This window comes from Anabrus simplex, chromosome 6 (assembly GCF_040414725.1).
Source record: "Anabrus simplex isolate iqAnaSimp1 chromosome 6, ASM4041472v1, whole genome shotgun sequence".
NCBI classification, from domain to species: domain Eukaryota; kingdom Metazoa; phylum Arthropoda; class Insecta; order Orthoptera; family Tettigoniidae; genus Anabrus; species Anabrus simplex.
Window position 1 is genome coordinate 149,696,602 of NC_090270.1, and position 24,227 is coordinate 149,720,828.

Here is a 24,227-nt window from a genome sequence, read left to right on the forward strand (position 1 = left end):
CCTCCTCAAATATAATGTTGAACATTGCGGTTAGTAGCAATGTCGGAAATCTCCATGTTGTCAAGTTGGCCAATCAGAAATGGAGTATATGTCACGTGATTGATTACGACACCATTCATGTTCGTGGACTATTTTGTGGTATTTATTATTTAAAGTTACTATAATGTAATAACTTTACACGTTTTGGACCATACACACGTTAAAAGCAATATGAATACCAGTGTAGAGCCTGTTTTGCAAAGAAAAGCAAGGATGTAAAGGAGACCTCAACACGTGGAAAAGGAATGCCACGAAAACACTGAAGTTAGTTCCTTACATTCAGAATGCAACGTTTTACTGTGTCTGGCTTATTTTGTATTTGATGCGGAAAGGCTTTAAAATATTAGACCTACACAAATCTATAGATTCCGTGAGTAACCCCTATAGATGTTTGGCTCCTTTGATGTTCATAGGTACCCTCCTTCACTCCTGTCGGTTTTTCCAAACTGTGGGCATTGTAACAAATCCTATAGTTGCACAACACTAAAAATGGAAGAGACTGAAGACTTTCATAAGCAGTTTTATGCCACGCTGGACAAACAGATGCCAGACGCATTCCTAAACTATTTTGCACATATGTATGTTGCAAAAGATGGAATTTAAAAAATGAAACACTTTGTGCAAGTGTCATCAAGAAAGAAGCAAGCTTGTGTGTGGGATGGGGGTTCAAAATAAGAAATGCATTGTCATTGGAAATTGTTCTAGATAGTTTCTAAATGCTCTCGACATACTGTAGTCAATTGAATTGACATAACCGGTAATAGGGCATTTCCTTTTGGCCGAATGATCGTGCTTTTGGCAGAATCTAGCAAGTTTTGAAGAAAACGGAAACAATCATAAGCCTAAATGAACATGAAGTTTCTAAACAATTTCGGACTGTCATTGAAATGAGGAAGCATTTATAATTTGTTGACTGGAAAGCAGAGGCGTATGATGTACTCTAAAGTGTCGATGCACGACATTTCAAATTTAATGTCACCAAGCGTTTTCTTTTCTAATAAGAGCTAAAACAAATCCAGTGGACAATTTGCTGGTGAGAGGATAGCTTCATTATCGAAGTGATATACGGGAGGCTAAATGTGCTCGTAAAACTGGCTAAACTATAAGAGCGATTAATCCCACTGTCACTGAATGAGGTGTTAAAGTGAATGCTTTGAAATTGCAAGTCGCCAACAAATTGTTGATTAAACATTACTGCAATTAGTGTGAAACGTTTATCAACCCCCAGATTTACATAAAATTGCTGGAAAAAAATGGTGAATGATATGATGGAGGATGAAGAAGAAGTCATTTTGGGAGAGGAAGATTTTGTATAAACAGATGATTTGATGGATTATACGTTCTACGAAGATTGGAACTTAAATAGTGGCAACTATTTATTTACAACAGATACAAAAGAGTTACATGTTAACAACCTTTACTGTCCTTCAATGTAGTCACCAGCGTTGTGTATTACCCGTTGCCAGCGATGTGGAAATCGTAGTGTACCTTTAACAGAGTCTGTTCTGTTGATGGTGCGAATGGAGCGGTATACTGCCCATCGAATCTCTGCAACAGTTCTGAAGGGAATGCGACGAAGTGGTTCCTTCATCTTTGGAATCACTGTCCAGTAACGCGGCACTCACGCTCGTAGGATGACCTGCCCGATCAATGTCCGCCACAGTTTGCCGACCATCGTTGAAGGCCTTTACCCAACGTGCCAGTGTTCTGTAAGGCAATGCAGATTCCCCGCAAGCCTCTTGAAGACCTTGATGACACTGTCGTGCTGTACGATCTCTGGCACATTCAATGTTGATCCAACTCCGTTGTTCCTGTTTGGGGCACATAGTGACAACGTTACGTTATACCGCTAGCTCACAAGTGACCGTGTTTCTCTCACTTGTGCGCACGCACGTGATCTGGGAAGGGCGAGTCCATTTGCTCTGAGGTAAGGTTGGTAAGTAACCAACGTGTGCTATCAGCGACAATATTAGATTCCGTTTCATAGTGTCTCCACAGCAGTGTTGCAACTATTTAAGTTCCAACCCTGGTTTTTATGTGATTAAGGACAGTTAATACACGCTAAAATGTTATTTGATCATGATTTTCTGTTGTTTTTTTCACTTGCAGTTATGGCAATCTTCTAAAATTGTTGCATGCAGAAATGGGAATCTCCACATGTTAGTTTCAAACCCGTCAGTCTCCAATTTGAATAACGTCAGTGCTCTAAGTTCATCGTATATATTAGGTCATGCTGCATTTTAAAATGTTGAAAAGTAGAGAGATTTTATAAATTTTTTAAAAAATTCGTATATGTATCTTCTCTAGGTACAGACTTATAATAAATCAGCCTCTCTTGTAAAATTGGGTTGATTGGACACTGTCAGTTTTGCTTACAAACCCCTCATTTATTGTAGTAAAAAAATGAAATGGCGTTTGTTTGTTTTTTAGTGCCGGGAGTGTCCGAGGACATGTTCGGCTCGCCAGGTGCGGGTCTTTGGATGTGACTCCTGTAGGCGACCTGCACATCGTGATGAGGATGAAATGATGATGAAGACGACACATACAACCAGCCCCCGTGCCAGCGAAATGAACCAATGACAGGAATCGAACCCGGGACACCTGTGACCAAAGACCAGCACGCTAACCATTTAGCCATGGAGCCGGATATTTATTGTAGTGAAATTGCTGTAAACAGACCAACATACAGGGTCGTTGGATTGGCTGTGAAACTCGAGTGCGCGGAACTCCACTAAGAGAGTAGCTCGGTTGTTTTTAAGTGAAACTAAATCAAAGAGTCAATATATAGGTAAGAGTTCAGCTGTGAACTCTTGTTACTAGCCTGCAGATATACTGCATAAACGTGCGGATTGTGACATTCAACTCTCTTCCCTAAAAGTCAGTAGTATAGGGACCTCAGATCACAGCAAAAGAAATGTCGTTGGAGTTCTGAAGACACAGGAAAGAGGCTCACCTTAACTCATTAGTAAGTATGTTATACAAATAATAATAATAATAAAATTACTAACACGTCAACTGAAGTATATCAAAATTTTGACATCATAACACAGCAGTTAAAAACAAGCAATTTATGCATCGGAAACTGGTATAATTGGTGGCAAATCTCGAATAAGGATGATCGAAAAACACGAAAGAAAAAACTGCAGGAAAATCTTGGGACCTAAATGCGTTAATTGACTTTGGATGAAATTGAAATCACATGAATCTATAAAGTTACAGAAAATCTCACAGATATAACCAAGAAACGGCGATTACAATTTTATGGTCACTTATAAAATGGATAATAACAGGCCCACAAACAAAGTGTTAAACTTAGCCCGATCAATGAAAAATCATAATAATTGGCTAAAAGAAAACAGTGAAGTCCTAAAAGAAATTTGCATTAATGAAAAAACCATTTAAGATAGAATAAAATTCAGAACCTTAATTCGCAAACGCAAATTTTCTGTAAAGCCCACCCGACTAAATACAGAATGGACTAGGCAACGTACAAAGGAACACAGCGGGAGGATGAAGAGTTATTGTGAAGAAAAGAAGGAAAACAAAAAGAAAGAGTACTAAGAAGTTCAAAACTCGCTCCTTAGTTGGGCATAACGAATCAAAAAGAATACGTTAACTAAGCCAAAATAATAGCCCACCTCATTTAAGTGAGATTCATGACTTTGCACTATTGCTAAAGGCTTTTCAAATCGTGGTCGTATATTTCATATGAAGCATCTTAACGGCTTCACTTGCCAAGACTACTACTGCCCAAATAGACAGCCTGGAATATGTGCACTCCACGTGGTTAAAGCGACGTCCTCAGCCTATTGCGTGACCGTATCCACTATCTCTCGTATCTCACAGCTCTTCAATTCGCCACACATAGTTTATTAAAACGCGTGTTGATCCTCAGTTCAGGGTGTTAATTCTTGAATTAGAACGGAATCGAGTTTGAGGCCTCCAAGTAAGACACATGCAGGCTATCTCTACTCCAACAGACTGGCTGATAATGTCAAGAATGTCAGATAAATATGGGAAGTGGAAATATGCTGGAAAGTAAAATATCGCCCTCCAGAAATCACTTTCGACCACCAGGAAACATGTGGACTATCCTAATTATGGGACAAATATTTTCCAGAATTGAACGTTGAAGGCTAAAGTATTGATTGATGAAAATGTGGAAACAAGGGGGACTTTTAATTTGTTCTCATATTTCTCTGATCTATATAGCAGAGACTAGCTTCGTGTAATACGCAGACTCTATGCACTGAACCACATGATACCAAGATAAAGAATTAATCCCCCCCCCAAAAAAAATTATAATTTCTATAATCTGCCTTGCAACGTTCGCAGAATATTTCCTCCACCCTGAAGGTTCGGGCCATTTTAGAGAGGTCAAGTCTCAATGTCAAAGGATTTAAAGATGACATTCTCCGGATTGAGTGAAGTAGATACATAATAATCCGTGCCACATGTTCCTGTTTTCAACGACAGATTATGTAACATAATCTACCTACCTTCTGCAGTAGGACATCGCCTGTTTTTGAAGTCGCTAACTACTTACTGAAACACGCATCAGAATACTTTCATGCTGGCTTATTTGTTCACGTGATCTCAGTCCAGTCGTATTAATACCCTGACAATCTCAAATAGGATTACCTTGTCGAAGAAACTCCTTGAATGTTTAGCAAATAATTCCCGACAATTATCGTGAACTTATTTTAGATATTTGTGACGTACATTTTGTTTGTTCAAGTGACCCTTAATGAACATGTTTATTCTTGTTGTGTTGATCCTTGCTTTTAGATACGAGTTTGTTTTCTCGCAATCTTCTCAACTCTCCTGCGTTGCTCAACGAAATGAAAGTCAAAACTTCATCTTAACGAGTGAGAGAAATGCTACCGGACACTGGATAGCAAAGGTAAGGTAATCCATACAGTTGCTACGAATAACTGAAAGAAAGTTGTATTAATGGTACCTCGAAAAGTTCCTTGTAAATATAAAAGTATAGCGTATTAACAAGAAAATGAATTTCTGTAGGGAATCTCGTATTAGGAGTGCGGGAGGTTATGCTGTTTGAAATATACAGACCACCGAGAAACTTGACGTTTCACGGAGACTTTTATTTTCTTCCTCAGACGTGAACTACGACCAAACAAAATTGATGTAATAATGGCGGATGGTTTGCTAAATTATATTTCCGAAGAGAGTACGATTTCATCAATACAAAGATAGTTTTCAAAAGATGAAGTAATATTTAGCTAACTTATGTGTTGGGCCATTAAAACACTTAAACAATTATTTTTGTAGGCTGGCGTGTCGTTTCGAGTATTTTCCAGGCTTTCACTTCTGCAATCGACGCTAATTCACACAAGCTTTTATAAACTGAAACACTCGGTTACGATTTACAAGTATTTCACTAATGGATGAATTATTGTTTTTATTTTATTTTACATTTCGCATTGTTTACTTAAGAAAACGATTAACAACTTTAAATATTACGATTATACTTGAAGCAGTCTATGAATTATAAGGTAAAATATGGTCTAAGTAGTGAGAATTTTATTAAATGTTAGGATACTATAATATTTATCTCAAATCTCATTCATTCACACCTACTGCTGAACTAGGTTGAGAAACTATCGCGTATATATCTACAACGTAGTCACTCCAACTGACTTCAGTACGTGCCAGTAACTAGGGTGGAAAGTGATTAACTTCTAGTTCTCCACGAACCTGCTACGCTGGCGTAACAGGGGGAGAGGTGATACTCCCATGTGGTGCGTCCCAGGTGGCGGATAGGGGGGTCTTAACCGGCTTGCCGGCGGACTTGAGGGAAATAAAATACCTCTCGCGGACCAAACACACAACCCCCGGTGGGTGGGGGACGCAGACAAAAAATTCACCCACGGTATCCTCTGCCTGTCGTAAGAGGCGACTAAAAGGTGCGACTAAGGGATGATCAAATTAGAACCATGAAACTACTTGTGGAGAGACTACGTTGTAGATATATACGCGATAGTGTCTCAACCTAATTCAGCAGTAGGTATCCATCCATCCATTCATTCTTCGTCCTCACGCTTTGAATTCTGGTCAGTGGAGGATTTTGGACTTTTAATTTGTCATCTCATTCCGTGCCATTAGGGGCCGATGACCTCGATGTTGGCTCCTTTAAACAACAAACATCAGCATCAATTTAACTTCTAGTTTAGTGATCCACAATGTTCTATGTTAAGTCCTTTTCCCCCCTCTCTTGTAATAATGACATAGGCAACTTGAATCTCAAAGGAAAATTATAATTATTTGGAGATGATATAGGAATTTGTTACAGCAGTACTAATTTAAAAAAATAATTTTTTATACTAGAAAAGGCCTGAAAATATATACCGGCAACTGTACGCTCTCCCATAATCTAGCAGAAATATCCATGCACTATTTTTCAGATCCCCTGCCACATAAATAACAAGCTGTTCAAGTAACACCACTATGAAGTGTTTAGGATTCGGTCAACACTTATGTTGGAGTGATCATATTGCCTTCTTATATAAGAACGTTCCCCCTGTTGTTATAAAGACCTTATGTGCATGAAATAGGGATTTACAGTATTTACTATGCAATTATTCACTCTCAATTGTCTTATATTGTCATGATCTTGTCTCCTAAAAGCAAAGTTCACACCTAAGCTAGAGAAGTGCTATAAATAGAGCTATTTGTTCCATTTGTCCATCACATTCACGAATACAAACAAAATTTATGTATGAAAAGAAACATATTTTGCCACTCGCAGCAGGTATCAAGCCTTCTGTTTGTATCTATCTGTTAAAATGAAATAATATCTCGCATCTTAATCTCGAAGTAACTGTTCAATCAACAATTCGCTAACACTCACGACGATCCTGCACAATATTAGCATAATCATATTTAAATTCCAATAATATGCTACGCAACTGGAGTCGAGAAATTTCATGAAGAAATCTCGAACCTAAATTAAATGAAATCCCTAAAAATACTTCTCACTTCGTTTCGAAATCTCTTCAACATTTCCACCGATATGAAGCATTATCCATTTATATAACTTAAATTTATTATTGATTATGTTTTATGTCATAAACTGTGCAGTCCATTTATACAATGACTGATGTAACAATCACCATACTAAATGTGTATTGGCATTCCCATCTTAACTGTTTTTCTCCTTAATGTGAGAATTTGTTCTTTGGGGTCTAAAAAATTCCAACTAAACATGAAAATGTGTTTGGATGTTTGTGGAACTACCACGCCTGAACGACTCTCCATTAAATTTCAGAAACTACTACAGCCTGACCTCGGGTAACATACAGGGTGTCATTTAACAGGATGACGGGATTAGAATCTCAGACGGTAGAGCGTTGGCCTTTGGGGCTCAAGTTGACGGGTTCGATGGTATTTGGATGTGCTCGTATAGGTTATCCTCGTGACTGTACATTTACATGCATGTAAAAATCTCGTGCAGGACAAACGTGTGGCCCATTGTCGTCTCCATAAACCGCAAAACTAGTTAATAGTATGAAAAACGAGTAACATTATTTAAGGGAGCTATCCAGCGAAACAAAATTTGAGGTAATTCAGAAGTAAAGATACGCCTTGGACTCTTAAAAAGTGAATACGCTGCCTAAATTGTTAAACCTACTGAACTGGGAAACTACCCATTGTATTTACAATTTAGGCTATCAGCGCAAGAGTCGCCTAACCAGGATTTTTAAATGAAGTGCAATATCGGCCAATAATAGTTCTTTATGGCAACGGAACCCGGTGGAAAAAACCTGCTGTTGTGCTGCCCCAGCGTGAGCGTTGGCGGCAGACAATTCTGACCACTGAAGATACTAAGTTTAGTCCATTAAGATCTATGTTAGGCAGATATATCATTTCAACCAAATATGATGGTTAGGTCACTACTGCGCTGATAGCCTCAATTCAATTCCCTAGAAAACATTCCTAAGAATTCTCTCCCTAACACTGTTTTTCAGGAAAATACATTTGTATATAACTAGCAAATTTACCCGTGCTTCTCTACGGTATTCTACATTGTATACGGCTATCGAAGTAAATTACTGTAAATGCAATGAATTAGTTTTTTAAAATATCATGTCTCTTAGCTTTATCCGAGAAACTACATGGGCTGGTCCCCATACGTTGTTTCCAATATAAAGTGTGAGTTGCGGAGTTGTGATGACAACGGCACGCTCACTTGCCTACTGCTGTTCACAATCGAGCTGGGAAGTTTACATTATAATGGCGGGCCCCATTGCCTGCTGTGCGGTCACAAACGATTTGGGGACTTTTCGCTACAATGGCAGGCCCCCTTTTCCTACTTCCAGACAGATTACAAGTGAGGAGCTTTTATAATAGTGGCATTTGTAGGTGCTCATATAGGTACTGACATCAGGGAGAGAAAAGCAAGGAAGTGAAGTGCGGAAAGATTAGAAGAATAGAAAAGTTTAAGTATTTGGGAGAACTGATCCAACCCAATGGACTAGACAAGGAGGCAAACAAGGAAAGAGCTAGAAAATTGGAACTGGCCTACAGACTGACACAGAACAGGTACAGAAAACGGGCAATATTCTACAAAGACAAATTTAAACACTACAACGTTGTTATAAAACCAGATGGGCTCTACGATTCAGAATGCCTTATCTTAAATGAAAAAGGGGAACTGAAAGAAATCGAGAAGAAGGAGAGGAAAATTCTGAGGAAAATTCTTGGACCTCAGAAAACGACGCATGGGACATGGAAGAAAAGAATATGTGAGGATCTCTACAAGTATTCCGAAAAGATCACGGACACAATGCGAAAACGAAGACTCAAATTTTACGGATATCTCGTCAGAATGAATGACAACCGCCTGACTAAAACAATATTTAAATATATAATTGGATTGAGGAGGACAACGAAATAGATGGAGGAGTTTAAGAAGGACGCAGAAGAAATTAAAATAACACCAGAATTGATCCTCATCAGAAAGAAGTTCAGAACTCCAGTAGATGGCCACAAACTCCATGAAGAGCAGCGGAAGAACCGGCTCAAATTTGTAATATCTGAGGAGCAGAGAAAAGTAAGGAGTGAACGAATGAAGCAGTTCTGGGAAGAGAAAAGAAGAAGACTGGCCATAAAGCATTAAGTTTCACGCGGTCCACAGTTGGCCGAATTCGGAAGCAAGAAGAAGAATGGCATGCAACTTCCCTACTATGAGTCAAAATTGAGTTGTCATGTTATCATTATAATGAGAGTCCCCTTTTCCTACTGCCAGCCAGTTTACTGCCAGTCACACCGAGTTGGTGAGTTTCCAATAATATAGCAGGCCACTATGCCTAATGGCAGTCACATTTTTAGATGGGTACATTTTGCTTACAATGGCGGACACCCTTGCCTACAGCCAAACGCAATCGGGTAGAGGAGTTTTAAACAAAACTGTATGCCCCCTTGTCATATGCAAATCAAATCGAGAAGAGAATTATTCATTACAATGGTAGGCCCTTCTTACTAATGACAGTCACACAGCAGTTGAAGAAGGACCCCACTCCTACTATCAGTCAAAGTCGATGTGGGGATTACTGATTACAATAGCAGACAGGCCCTATCCTGATGCCTACAAATCGACATCAATGAATATATATACATCGACATACGAAAGTATATGCATATTTACAAAATTGCAGGCCTTTATTTACAAATTAACTACTCCTAAACGGTATGAAATATTGACAAAGGGGTTGTACCATAAGACCCCGTATTTAGCGGTCTAAATTGCTGGTCCTATGATATTTTCTCGTATCTCATCTATTCATGGGCCAGATTAAGTTAAGAACGTTGAATAGGGTGAAATTTGTGTAAGACTGTCTCACAATGCATTACTTTTTGGTTAGTTATATGACAGCTACAAACATAGCATATGGTTCATATGGCTATCGGATTGGCCAATGTTCGTGTAGAATGTGATGATTCTATCTTACCTATGAGTGACTCAAAGTATGAATTATTCGTGTAAAAAAGTGCACACTTTACTTAAAATCGAGATATAGAGAAAAATATAACGTATAAGGGATAGATATACTACAAAAAGTAATAGGACTAAAGTTGTAAATCACTCCAAATTGAACAAAGATTGTGCCATCCATTTTGTGATCAAACCTACTGTTTAGCCACGAAATACCTCGAAATGAAGGTCTGCACCGTCATTAAAATTGCCTCCATATTTTCATATTCTTCAGGGATAAAACGTGATAAATTTACAGATCTTGGAAATTTTCCGTCGGTTACAGGCTAAAACGTATAAGTTTGCCAAATTTCAATTTTCTAGCTCGTCTCGCAGATTGTGCCGCAATCTTTATTTTGGGAGAGGGGGTAAAAAATAAAGACTTTCAGGAAACTAAAGCTAAATAACATGTAGATGGTCATTATTACCCCTTAAACGGATAGCTGTAGGAAAGTTTGGCCGAAATAGTCAATGTACGGGCACACGGTCGTTACGATTTTATTTATATAGATAGATAACGAATCAGCTCCACGTACAACACCTTTCCCTCCAAAACCGACCATTATTAATGCTCCTGTCGAAAATATGCACTTATAAATATGTTTTAGAAATGGATTTCCATCAAGGTTGGTCGATTTCCAGTCAGGTTGGTCTTGCCAAATTTCATTGGACATACCGTTCCACATATTCCCTGTGCTATGCATTTTTAAAGGAAATATATTTCTTCTGTGTAAATTATGCATACTTTAAATTATCTTTAAAATACAGGAAACAGAGTAAAATCACTCTTTCGCTTCCCTATAAACCTCGGTCCATTCCAGGAATTTGAAATGGTATGGACCTTAGAACTACCTTTGGACAGGTGGATGCTGATTGAAATATCTCCAGTAGTTTTCAAGTTATAAGAAATACGCTTTACACGCACCCGCTTTTGAGCTAAGTTCGTTGAGACTTGTGCTGAAAACCCATCCGTTAATATCTCCCTTATACATCCTCCTATGCACATGATGCACACGAGAGAAAAGTTTTAGAAATTGATTTGCATTAAGGATGGTAGATTTCTATTAATTTTGGATGTGCCTATTTTGTGAAAGTACAAAATCATGGTTTCGGTTTCGGATTCACCCCTAGTAAATTTAGGTATTCAGAAATAATATTGGCCCTATAAACTACCCAAGGACACGTGTATTCCAAAACATTAAGTTTGGTAGAAATATATCCAGTAGTTTTCAAGTTATAAGAACTCAGACAAACAAACAAACAAACAAACAAACAAACAAACAAACAAACAGGCACCAAAGCTAACAAAATAAGCAGATGGTCATTAATACACCTGAAACGGATAACTCGGAAATTTTGCCCAAATTGCCAACGTACAGACACACGGTCGTTACAATTTTATTTATACAGACTAGCTAAAAACCAAAACAGTAAGCAAATTGTTAGTCTAATCAGAATAGGAGGAAAAGGACAGAATTTATAATCACTTTTCGTACATGAACGTTCATGAGCATTTTTTCGCAATTCTAAGCGATCTAACAGGAACTTGTGCCTTCTGCCATGCACAACAGTGTTAACGGAGTTTGAAAACAGATTTATATACTCTTTACAACTATCTTTAGATGTTCTTTTTACTAAAACATTAACAGGAATTACGCCACTTCGCTAGGAGCTGAAACATCATTGGACATACCGTTCCACATATTCCCTGTGTATGCATTTTTAAAGGAAATATATTTCTTCTGTGTAAATTATGCATACTTTAAATTATCTTTAAAATACAGGAAACAGGTCGAAATCGTGGTTAGTATCCAGAATGAATAAGTGAAAAGACTACACAAAGAGAAATGAATCAGAGTGGCTGTGGAATTCACATAATTGACTGATGTAAACTAAAAATGTGCGCGTGTTATCTCTCCAGTTCATAAAACTATGATAGTGACTTATAATTTGTTTCTAGGTCCATATTCAGCATGGTGGATCGAATGGTACTGGAGTGGGATCCCCAGTAGAAGTGCAGCTGAAACACAACACGGTTTCATGTATTTCAAAATATAATCCACAAGTGGATGCACAGATATCTTGTAAGTATATCCACGTTCCAAACAGTATTATCAACTCTACAACTGTCTTATATGTGTAGCTCCTTAGTCTCTGACAATACCCGGAAGCGAACTGGGAGACCAGACCGCGCTTGAAAGAGACATTGTTTCCGCAACGTAGATCTTCGGATGTGCCTGCAAAATAAATTTATTCTCAACTAAGCATAGCATTCCTGGTGCCGGAGTAATGGACTATTCAAAAGCAAATTTGTAGTTTAATGTGACTGCTAATATGGTGAGGTAATCCTGTTGTCTACACCACTTATTGGTAGGTCCCAGATTCGATTAACCACCAGATCAGGAACCTGTTTCAAGGGTCCATAAAACCTCGACCTGGATAAAGACAATGAGGAGCCATCTGAATGTCTAGGGCATCGCATACACATCGAAATCTACCGAGCAAGTGGTCGTGCGGTTAGGATCGCGCAGCTGTGAGCTTGCATTCGGAAGATAGTGGGTTCGAACCCCACTGTCGGCAGCCCTGAAGATGGATTTCCGTGGTTTCCCATTTTCACACCAGGCAAATGCTGGTGCTGAATACCACGGTCGCCAACTTCCGAATGCAAGCTGACACTACGTGACCCAAACTACGCAGAATGGTGTGTAGATATTTTGTTTTGTCACCATACAAACTGCCTGCTAAAAGATTACAGAGGAACCAGACATCTATTTAATCCAACTACAGCTGAGTTATTGACGTTGTCAGCTAAGCATCACATTGTCACCTGAGACATAGCATGATATAGAATGTCGAATGTACTTTTATTTACCTTTAAAAATCGGACTTCTTCTGCTGGGTGTGAACCCGCAATTTTGGGATCCACAGACCAAGACACTACCACTGATCCACATATGGAACTATTACCACATTAAAAAAATTATTATTATTATTATTATTATTATTATTATTATTATTATTACGTAATCGGATGTTTTCTTTCCAGTAATTACTCGTATTTTTTTCGGAAACGCCATAGTGATAGAATTTTGTCCCACAGAATTTATTTTACTTGCCGGTAAATCTAATCACACAAATCTAATCACAAAAATCTAATCACACAAGGCTGACGTTCTGTATTTGAACACCTTCAAAAAACCACCGGACTGAGGCGGAGTTAAACCAGGCTACATGGGCCAAGAAGATCACTGTATGGACCTCTTTTTTTGCTAGTGGATTTACGTCGCACCGACACAGATAGGTCTCATAGTGACGACTGGACATGAAAGGCCTAGGAATGGGAAGGAAGCGGCCGTGGCCTTAATTAAGGTACAGCCTCAGCATTTGCCTGGTGTGAAAATGGGAAACCACGAAAAACCATCTTTATGGCTGCAGACAGTGGGATTCGAACCCACTATCTCCCGGATGCGAGCTCACAGCTGGGCGCCACTAACCGCACGGCCAACTCGCCCAGTCTGTATGGATCTACTGTCAACGCTCCCCACACTTGTTGGTAGGGGTGGCGTGAGAGATGAAGGGTTCATTTAGCCGGGGAGTGACAATGCTACTAGCTTTTAATCAACGGGCGAGTTGGCCGTGCGCGTAGAGGCGCGCGGCTGTGAGCTTGCATCCGGGAGATAGTAGGTTCGAATCCCACTATCGGCTGTACCTTAATTAAGGTCACGGCCGCTTCCTTCCAACTCCTAGGCCTTTCCTATCCCATCGTCGCCATAAGACCTATCTGTGTCGGTGCGACGTAAAGCCCCTAGCACAAAAAAAAAAGCTTTTAATCAAGGAGACCGTGGTTCGAATTCTGCTCAGTGCGTGGGGATTTCTGAAATACTTATTCAACATAAATCTAAAAGTACCGTGGCTATGATAGCAATATCAATGTCATATAAAACTGCAAGCTTTGCAACTCCTTTTAGCACGAAAGTGCGTGGTAGATGATTAACATTGGTCGCGGTTCAGAATTTCGAAATGATGCATCTCGTTGCTGTGGTTCGGATTTCACATGAAATGCGAACATAAACTTAGCAGCATGCATACAATGACTCAAGTTTCTACTCATGCAGATATACACAGTGTCACTGTAGACATGTAAATATGCACCTGTCTTTCACTTAGTCCAATCCCTGTGAAATTAGCGGGGTAGAGCAAACCTTCATTAGTCAATTATCTTATTATATTAAATTAGAAAATATATATTTCTAATACACAAAGAACAACTTCATAATTTCTGGATAGACCTTGTTGCCAGCATTATGTAGGTCGTTAGTTAGGAGTGTGATAGTTGAAAGATGTCGAGGGCAGTTTTAATAATAATAATAATAATAATAATAATAATAATAATAATAATAATAATAATACTGTTATTTTGCTTTATGTCCCACTAACTACTTTTACGGTTTTTTGGAGACGCCGAGGTGCCGGAATTTTGTCCCGCAGGAGCTCTTTAACTTGCCAGTAAATCTACTGACACGCGGCTGACGTATTTGAGCACCTTCAAATACCACCGGACGGAGCCAGGATTGAACCTGCCAAGTTGGGGTCAGAAGGCCAGCACCCCTACCGTCTGAGCCACTCAGCCCGGCGAGAGCAGTTTTAACAACGGTCGTTGCTGTGGGAAATGTGACCAACCGAGCAGAGGAGGGGTGGCCTCGGCTCTACCGTGGCTGTACGCCTCTGTATTTCGAAGACGGAGAGAGATTTGTCCCCACCGTCTGCTGTCCTGAGAATGAATTTCCGTGGTTTTCCATTCTGCTGTTCTAAGGCGAATGCCGGGACAGTTCCTAGTGTAGGCCACGGCCGCCATATTCCCTCTCACCTTCTCCACACATCTTCACCGTAACAAACCTCCCGGCCTGAGAAACGGCGTCATCGTCTAAGAGGCCCGCCTCCCCCTACAGAGGAGGAATGAAATAATTTTAGTAGTATTAGTAGTAGTAGTAGTAGTAAATAAATGTATGTGATTCGGATCTCATGCAACACTGGGGGGGGGGGTCACATGGCTATAATGACTCGCAACATTTCGAACCGTTTGGCATTCATTTCTGAAGGGCTGAAATAATTTCCGAATAAAACCCGTACTCCATGCCCAGGAAGGGCGCATTAGCCAAATCCGCAATAGGTTTCGACTTTTGTCTGGGAGAAGTCTTGCTGCAAGGCATCCAATGTTGAAACTGGAACACCTCGTACATGGATCAGGTTCACGGAATCGCTTAACGCATTCTCCTGAGGAGCCGGATATTCAGGAAAAAATCAGAAAATTATATCCCATATAATCAGTGATAGATTAAGGGGGACTATCCTAAACGTAATGCTAGCTCCTTTTACATATTTTATCGCGTGCATTCTCAGCAGCATAAGACCAGGATAATCTGATAGCTGGTGTTCCTTTGTGGTAAGCAGTGTTGTCATCACTTTCAGAAATATCATTCCAATCAGAATTGAAAACCACTTCCATCCTTCATACAGCATCCTGGATGTGGCAGTGTGGAATAATTCTTCGTTGATTGTGAGAGGTCCTTACGGAAATATGGGAACTTTCCAGAGATGTAGGAAGTTGCAGCATCAAGAGTAATATTTTAATACATTTTTTTTGCTAGTTGCTTTACGTCGCACCGACACTGATAGGTCTTATGGCGACGATGGGATAGGAAAGGCCAAGGAGTTGGAAGGAAGCGACCGTGTCCTTAATTATGGTACATCCCCTGCATTTGCCTGGTGTGAAAATGGGAAACCACGGAAAACCATCTTCAGGGCTGCCGACAGTGGGATTCGAACCCACTATCTCCCGGATGCAAGCTCACAGCCGCGAGCTTGTACGCGCACGGCCAACTCGCCCGGTAAATAATACATTATAAATAAAAACTTAAAGTAATGCTTGTGCTATCATGAAGAACCTTTTAACTGCTAAGTATACAACGAGGAAATTCCATTGCTTTAGCAAAAAAAAAAAATTGCATTAACAAAGTTCTTTACTTAAGTGCTTTTATAATTAATGTCCTTAGTTAGTCAAAATCTAAATTTAGAAATGGAAAAATGTATTACCGTTATTCATTTCTTATTCATTCCTTCTTCATCTTATTTTTCTTCGTCTTTCCCCTATTGTATTCTAGAAAAGGCTAGATGTTGAATATAAGTACGAATTTAGCCATACATCGATCAGCATGCTTGAGCTGCCTTTGACCCACTAGAATCTATTAGAATCTATTTTATGTCCTTAAGGCTACTTTGCCGATGTAAAAAAAAATCTCTATTAACATTTCATTGGCATGTAAATTTCACATCTTATTCTTCTGTACATGTCCTTCAAGTACACTATCTCTGTATCTCTCCCTTTCTCCCTTAACACCTTACCTGCGAATATATTGGTAGTTGATTTGCTCTAATAAATTTAACCTCCCTTCTTTCCAGTTCCTCCAGTAACTTTGTATTCGTTTTCACTTCCCTATAATACTTCAAAGTTTATCTTCCTGCTCTACTCGTTCATGTCACATTTCGCCATATCTGCATTTATGTTGCTTCACGATTGTCCTATTCCACCTTCCTTACTACCCATCCTTCACTTTCACCTGGGGCTGGTCAGTTTCTCCATACTGTGATTGTGGGGAGGTTCGACAAACAATGAAACATGTAGTGCAGGAATGTCCACTCCGTGCTTTCACTGGCACCATGGAAGACCTCAACACAGCAACACCCGAAGCAGTGAAGTGGGTGGCGGGTTTGGACATTCACATTTAGTGACATGTACATCACTCGCACTCAGTGTGTTTATATGAACTGTCAGAGTTTATAGGTGGATAGCGATGTAAATATATTGTGTTTTCTTCTTGTACTTTCAAACTTTGTAAATTGCTTTCTTTGACTGTATAGATATGATAATTTGTATTTACTTTGTACTCATCTTTCACTGGTTGTGTAAATAGTTTGTAGGTTGTCATTATTCATCATACGCCAAAAAAAAAAAAAATTGAGCAGAATACTCTAAAAGTATTATTTTGCAAATGCCATATCTCTTTACTAATATATATTTTCTAAAATACATTTTCTGTATAAAAAATTTTCCTTTTTACTTTTATTTGTGGTTATCATACTCCTCAGCTGTCAAAATAGCTTTCTAAATTAAATTTCTTGCCATCAATCTTTATATCCCTCGGATAGTCGCGAAGGCTACTGGCATTGCCTAATGGATTAATTTTGTTTTGATGTGCTGTCAGCTGTGTAATTTGAATTCGGAGACTCCATGTACGTTAAGCAGAGAGTGGAGGGTTGGCATTATCAGATGTACCCTTTGAAACCGACTCAGACGACTCAGAATTCGACTGGGCTACGAGTTTCAAATAGTTCCGTGGTTAGATGAATGTATTTTTTTTGTGTATAAAGAATTGCTGGTAAGGGGGGTCAAATGTCAAAAAACAGACAAAGACAAAACACATGTATTCTTTTTCTGGATAAAATCGCCTGGGAGTTAATAACGTCACAACGTGTTCGATTTTTTCCCCTAGTGTTCTTACTTAAACCATCACTTTCAACTTCCATCGTTAAATATCCTCATGTAACACTTGTAACGTGTCTCTTTTCTGTAATATTACACTATTGTAAGCAAGTCTGATACAGTGTACACGTTAATAATGTTATTTTGCATTACGCGCTGTAACTACTTTAACGGTTTTTGGAGACACCGAGGTGCCAGAATTTAGTCCCGTGGGTGTTCTTTTACGTGCCAGTAAATCTACCGACACAAGGCGGGCATATGTGAGCACCTTCAAATACCACCGGACTGAGCCAGGATCGAACCTGCCAAGTTGGGTTAGAAGGCTAGAGCCTCAGTCATCTGAGGCAGTCAGCCCGGCCAGTGTATATGTTCCCCCTGGGCACTACAGCTAAGCTAGGATGATAAATTGTTCAACACTAACCTCAGGGAATCCCAGGACATTTTAGTGTTTAGGTAATAAAAAAAGTGCCATTTATAATGAGGTGAATGAGAAAGAAGAAGTATTGAAGCAAATAAGCTTCATGTGTCAGGGGCTGAAAATTAATGGATCTGGTATAACAGGTTGTTGAAGTAGCCGAGCAAATTCAAACGTAGATTAGACACATGCAGTTTAGTGCTTTGATGATTTTACTTGTGTCTTGTTTCAATTGATCTTCATTTCTACATTGATCTGGCCTGGAATTAACTTTTTGATTGTTTTCGATCTTCGAGCAGAGCTTTTTCTCGGCTTCAAACTTAAGACTGAAGAAATCATAATATGCGACTTCAATAATTTGTAAGACATCAAAGAGTATTTTTTCCCTGCTGGGCTGAATGGCTAAAAAATCCACAGTTTTTGCCCTTTAGGCAAACAACTCAATGTTGAAGACATCCTAGGGATATGAGCTACGACTTTTAGGTAAATAAAATATTATGAAATATGAAAATATATTTTTTATTTAGGCTATTCCTAAAAATTACAATCCTTTTCTTAATCATCGTTATCCGATTGATTAGATTAGCAGTTTGCTTGTTTCTTCCACTACGAGTGCTAATGTGAGACAGTTCAGAGTTTCACTTAAGCCTTTATAACTACATGCGGTGTGGCCACTTTTCAAAGAAAAAAGTAAACGCGCCTAAGGAACAGAACCAAGAAACACATTACGGAAAGATTTATGTGAATTTGAATCAAAGAGGATACGAGTAAAGAAACAAATGATTTTAGGTTGTTTCTCCGGAACTGCATTTAGGCGAATGTGATTTTCGAAATATGTTTTAGTTTGATAGAGCTATTCAATTTGAAACCTTTTTGGGCCATTAAGCCCCTCACTTTCGGCACAATTATTGAGGAAACGGCTTTTTATGTTTTTGAAGTTTGTTTTACATCGCACTGACACAGATAGGTCTTATGGAGACGATAGGACAGGAAAGGACTAGGATTGGGAAGGAATCGACCGTTGCCTTTATTAAGGTACGGTCCCAGCATTTGCCTGGTGTGATAATATAAATTGCTTAATATTAGGTTTCTCGTTGTATGGGGACCCATTCTTTGTCTGCTAAGAATTGTTTTCAACATTAAAAATATATTACAAGGGCCTCCTAAGACCATGTTACCGGGTTCGATCTTGGCCCAGTTCGTTGTTATTTGAAGGGGTTGAAATACGCCAGCCTCGTGCTGGTATATTTACCAGCAAGTGAAAGAACTTCCTACCGTTCCTGTCGAGACCTAGTGTTGACAGTGCACTGCGTTTACTGGTAACGTTCGAAAAGAACTGTTACTTCATGATGGTACTGATTATTTTTTTTTTTTGTTTTAAGAGGAAGTACAACTGTTACTTCCACTTATCTGTCTCTCTTAGCATAACCCTTGGCTTTGGCAATACGAAAGTGGTTGAGGTATGAGCGATGCCAGTAATGCATTCCTTACACAGTCTGTCCCTTTTACGAATAGTGTGAAAATTCCATAGGGTGGGTTGCTGCGTGTTTTTCAGTAGGCATCCCTGGTGATGAAAGCAACGGGAAACTACCTCACTTCTCATTTACCTTGCATGCATTGTCGGAGGTGTTGAGGATCCAAGCAGCAAACACTCAACATAAAGGAAATAACTCTCAAGAGACAAAATTCTTACACCTGAACTCCGAAAACCGTGAAGACGTGGTTAAAATGACGTAAAGCCAATTGCATGTCTCCCTGTCGTTCTCGTAATTTCAAAAATGCTCCTTCCATTACATCCGCGCCATTATTATCGTTCATAGCGTTCATTAAAATATTTCGAAATTATTTTTCAATTCGATTTCATACTCATTAATCGGAGAGTGTTCTATAATTATTTTTTGAAAAACTGTTAAAAGCAATTTTATGACACTGATTGCATCAACTCTCATTTTCGTTTCACTGAAACAACACCAAGAACAGTTCATTATTCGGCAACATTTAGAACTGAATGGATATAATTTAATCCACATTACCGTTATTAAACATACTGATAACTTCTCTCCCCACACGTGATTTAAAAACTGACCATTATTCACTATCACCTGAAGGTAATCAAGAGTGCAATTTTACGTTATTCTGTAGACTGTGGGTTCAAAGCCCGCTATCAGTAGCCCTAAATTTGGTTTTCTGTGAATTCACATTTTTACACTAGGTAAGTGCTCTGGTCTGTACGCTCGTTCCAAAGTCCCAGCCCTTTCCTATCGAACTTCGCAAAAATACTTCTCTGAGTTGGTGCGGTGCTAAAATCATTTCTCTTAAATAGAAGCAATTATCCGTTTTATATTTCGAGCGAGTTGGCCGTGCTGTAAGGGGCGTGTAGCGGTGAGTTCACATTCGGCAGGTAGTGGGTTCGAACCCCACTATCGGCAGCTCTGAAGATGGTTTTCCATGGTTTCCCATTTTTACAACAGGAAAATGCTGCGGCCGTACCTTAATTAAGGCCACAGCTGCTTCCTTCTCACTCCAAGTTCTTTCCTATCCCTTAGTCGCCATATTTTTGGAGAACTTATATATTTATAGCATTTTATCCTGCTTCCATTTCTTGTTGGATGCAGTATTTTTGCACCGGCCTTTTGGCACAGCTTCCATCGAAGTCTTGTCCCATCCATGGATGTGAAAATATGGAGGTATGGGTGGTGCTGAGTAATAACAGTTCGAGCATGACCAGTACATCTGAGTGTTATCAAATGTGATGCTCGTACGGTTAGTCCTGCTAAAATAGCACTTTCTAGTCCAGTGCGGAAAGCAACGGAATATTACTTTATTTCTCGTCTTGCCTAGTTCACCACATTTTTGTGCTGCCACTGGCTTTCACGGTTTCCCTATAATCACATAAAGTTCGGTGGTGCTATCTGAGGATCCAACCAGCCTCCGGACTGATTTCCTAACAGATAAACATGAATAGTGTTGGGTCTAACTGAAGATGACACATGAAATCAATTGACTGCTCCGTATTGCATGCTTCTGGGGTTGATGCTAATGTGGTGTGTTGATTGTATGTGAAGAGGAGTGGATTCATCAACGATCCGGCCGAAAATCGGAACCGAAACGTTTTGAGCTGAAGGACGCTGTCCACTCAGCCAAGGATACGGAGAGATAGTGCCGTTAACATTCCACCAAAAGAAAATTATGATTCTGATTCCACTATCAAAATTAGCCAACCATCCTGGTTTGCTGTCTTTCTTTGATAGTGCTAACTACATCTTCAGCACACCAAACCGTGACGCTTCAACCTGTTGAAAATGGGTACGATAGCATTTTTAAATAGCATTCTCAACAGTACTTTCGCGGATATTTATTAAACAATGATTGACATATTACTAAGTGGTCAAAAAAATGGAAATAATATTTGGCCCCTGGAAGTGGATAGAAGGGAGGACGGGGACAATTTACATGGGAATAAAATTTGTATGGTAATGTTAAGTAATAAGGGATATCGATAACCAAAATTTATAAACACATCCTACGCTGGATTAATAGAAGTTTCGCCATTTTTGATGTGTAGACGTACCGTTATGGTGACAAGACTAAGTACAGATGTTGTTTAGAATTCCAGGTAAAAAATGTTACTCTGCTACTCTGCAGCCGAGCTACAGAAGAAGCCTGGCCCCGACCTTGAAGTAGCTCACTCCCTTTACCGGTAGCCGAGGCATTGTGCATTACCTTCTCACCGACCTCGACCTCGATAGCTGTAGTCGCTTAAGTGCGGCCAGTATCCAGTATTCGGGAGATAGTTGGTTCGAACCCCCTTGTCGGCAGCCCTGAAGAGGGTTTTCCGTGGTTTCCCATTTTCACACCAGCCAAATGCTGGGGCTGTACCTTAATTAAGGCCACGGCCGCTTCCTTCCCACTCCTACACCTTTCCTGTCCCATCGTCGCCATAAGACCTAACTGTGTCAGTGCGACGTAAAGCAACTTGCAAAAAAAAAAAAAAAGTTCCTTCTCGTTACGTATTCCGTTTCAAAATACTACAAACTGTACTGTATATCTACCCCTTAGTCTAGTTTTTGATACGGGGTCGGAGATGAGATGAATGTATATGGCATGCTTTTACGTCCGGATGCCTTTCCTGACGCCAACCCCAATTGAGGAGCTAATAAAGTTTAAATGGATGTCTGTGAATGAAACTGTGGCCTATGAATAGGAAATTTTGCGACATTTGGCAGGAAGTGAAAAAAAAAAGAAACAACAGAAAATCATTCTTAGTGCAGCCGACGGCGGGACTCGAACCCACGCGTCTCCCGAATGCAAAACACGGTTCTATAGCAGTAGCACGTTAACACGCGCGGTCACTCCGCTCCGTAAAATATAAACTATACTAAATAAAATAACAATGTATTCAGTAAGAATTATCTATCTGAACAAGTGGACCAAACAAACACGGATGATTTAGTGATACAAATTATACAGCCAACTGGCAACTGGAACTGTGAAGAATTTAGTAACAGAGTTGAGAAGAGAAATGCATGGTCTCAAGAAATGACCGGCATTTAACTTCAACTTGTCTCAAAGTTAAGGTTAACTTTTCTCAGTTTGATATCCATTCCCGTAATATCGTCCTTCACACTTTCGAAGACTTCATAAAAGAATTTCTTGACATTCTGAAGTAACTAAAAACTTGGTACTTCCATCATCACATCAATCATCGAATAAGAGAAAAGTCCTCCTTCAGACGATCTTTCAACATTGGATGTGAATGAAACTTACGACGCTTTCTTCCTCCCTTCTTTTCGATGATAACAAGAGCAACAGGAGACACTCCTCTGCCTGTTTGCTCAGGCCGGGAACGGCGAAGTAGCGCGGTGGGCTAGCGCTCGCCGACACGGAATAAACGTGAGCTGCTCTGTTGCTGATTCCGGTCGCCGATTTCAGTCACCTAGTGTGAAGCGGCCCAAACAGTATCTGTGAATTATATATTCTAAACATAAAGTTTCATTGAAATACCTTCTATAGTTTTCCCCACAATAAGTGTAAAAAGAGCCAATTACACAGCTCTGAACAACGAATACCTAACCCAGAAGACTAACATGCCTATTATTCCAGGCCGTGAGAGCATTAATCACAACGCTGATACGCCGGTAAGTTGAAAAGCAAATCTCCCTTATATTTTCTAAGTGAACTGGTAAGAACAAAAAAGGATTTCTATTGCTACTTTTTTTCGTCTAACGCCTTGAAAGCCTAAATTGTCATTATACCTGTATGGAAAGGAAGTTTATTGACAATGGAGTAATGGCAAATACTTTATCCTCTATCAGGTTAGCAATCCTTATTTGCTAACTAGACGGAACTGTGTATATGGTCTGTCACGAATAGGCAGTGTGTTAGAAAGGCGCCACTGGGTGAGTTGGCCGTGCGGTTAGGGTCGCGCAGCTGTGAGCTTGCTTCCAGGAGATAGTGGGTTCGAACCCCCCACTGTCGGCAGCCTTGACTATTGTTTTCCATGGTTTCCCGTTTTCACACCAGGCAAATGCTGGGGCTGTAGCTTAATTAACGCCACGGCCGCCTCCTTCCCACTCCTAGCCCTTTCCTATCCCATCGTCGCCATAAGACCTATCTGGGTCGGTGTGACGTAAAAACAATTTGCTTTTAAAAAAAGAAAGAAAAGTGCCAGTCCAACTGACGATCGCAGTGGCGGAAACATGACGCAGTTAAAGAGCTCATAAGCGGCGTTTCCGCATCACCGTTCATTAACCAGAAGCTCTTCATAAAATTTCAAGGTCCATTTCCTATAGGCCTAATAATAAAAGGAAGTGTTTGTCTGTGTATGCGTCAGCAATGTCCAGCCAAATCTACCACATGCAGAGACCTGAAATTTTTAACATACGTAGGTGTAAGGGGGTCTGAATGCACCTTCAAGCCGGATTTTCTATTTTCGCTTTCGTTGGTGAGTTATGAAACCGTCAGAAAACATGTGTTGCGACATGACAATCCAACGTGCTGTCACCAAGATGATAGACATAAACTGACTGTGGCTAAACAATGTACATAAAGTAAGAAATACAAGTCACGGAACCGTTTAAATTCCATGCTCAGTATGGACCAAAAATAGAAAAGACTGCTACCTCTATAATGAAGAGAATGATGGAGGCGTATACTATAAATGAATGTAAATTATATTTAAGCTCTATTTCTTATACGTAAAAGATCGAAATACGTGCTATATTACCAACTATAAAGTT

General features: G+C 39.7%; 1 protein-coding gene across 1 annotated transcript in view; it reads left to right on the plus strand.

The window, feature by feature from the left end:
* The first annotated feature begins 4,656 nt into the window (after positions 1-4,656).
* The window catches only part of LOC136876218 (E-selectin), a 154,725-nt gene continuing 135,154 nt past the window's right edge, over positions 4,657-24,227 (plus strand). The window contains exons 1-2 of the mRNA XM_067149979.2: positions 4,657-4,942; positions 11,994-12,117. Coding sequence (XP_067006080.2) covers positions 4,787-4,942; positions 11,994-12,117 — 280 coding nt within the window. The 5' untranslated portion in view covers positions 4,657-4,786. The remainder of the gene's footprint in view (positions 4,943-11,993; positions 12,118-24,227) is intronic.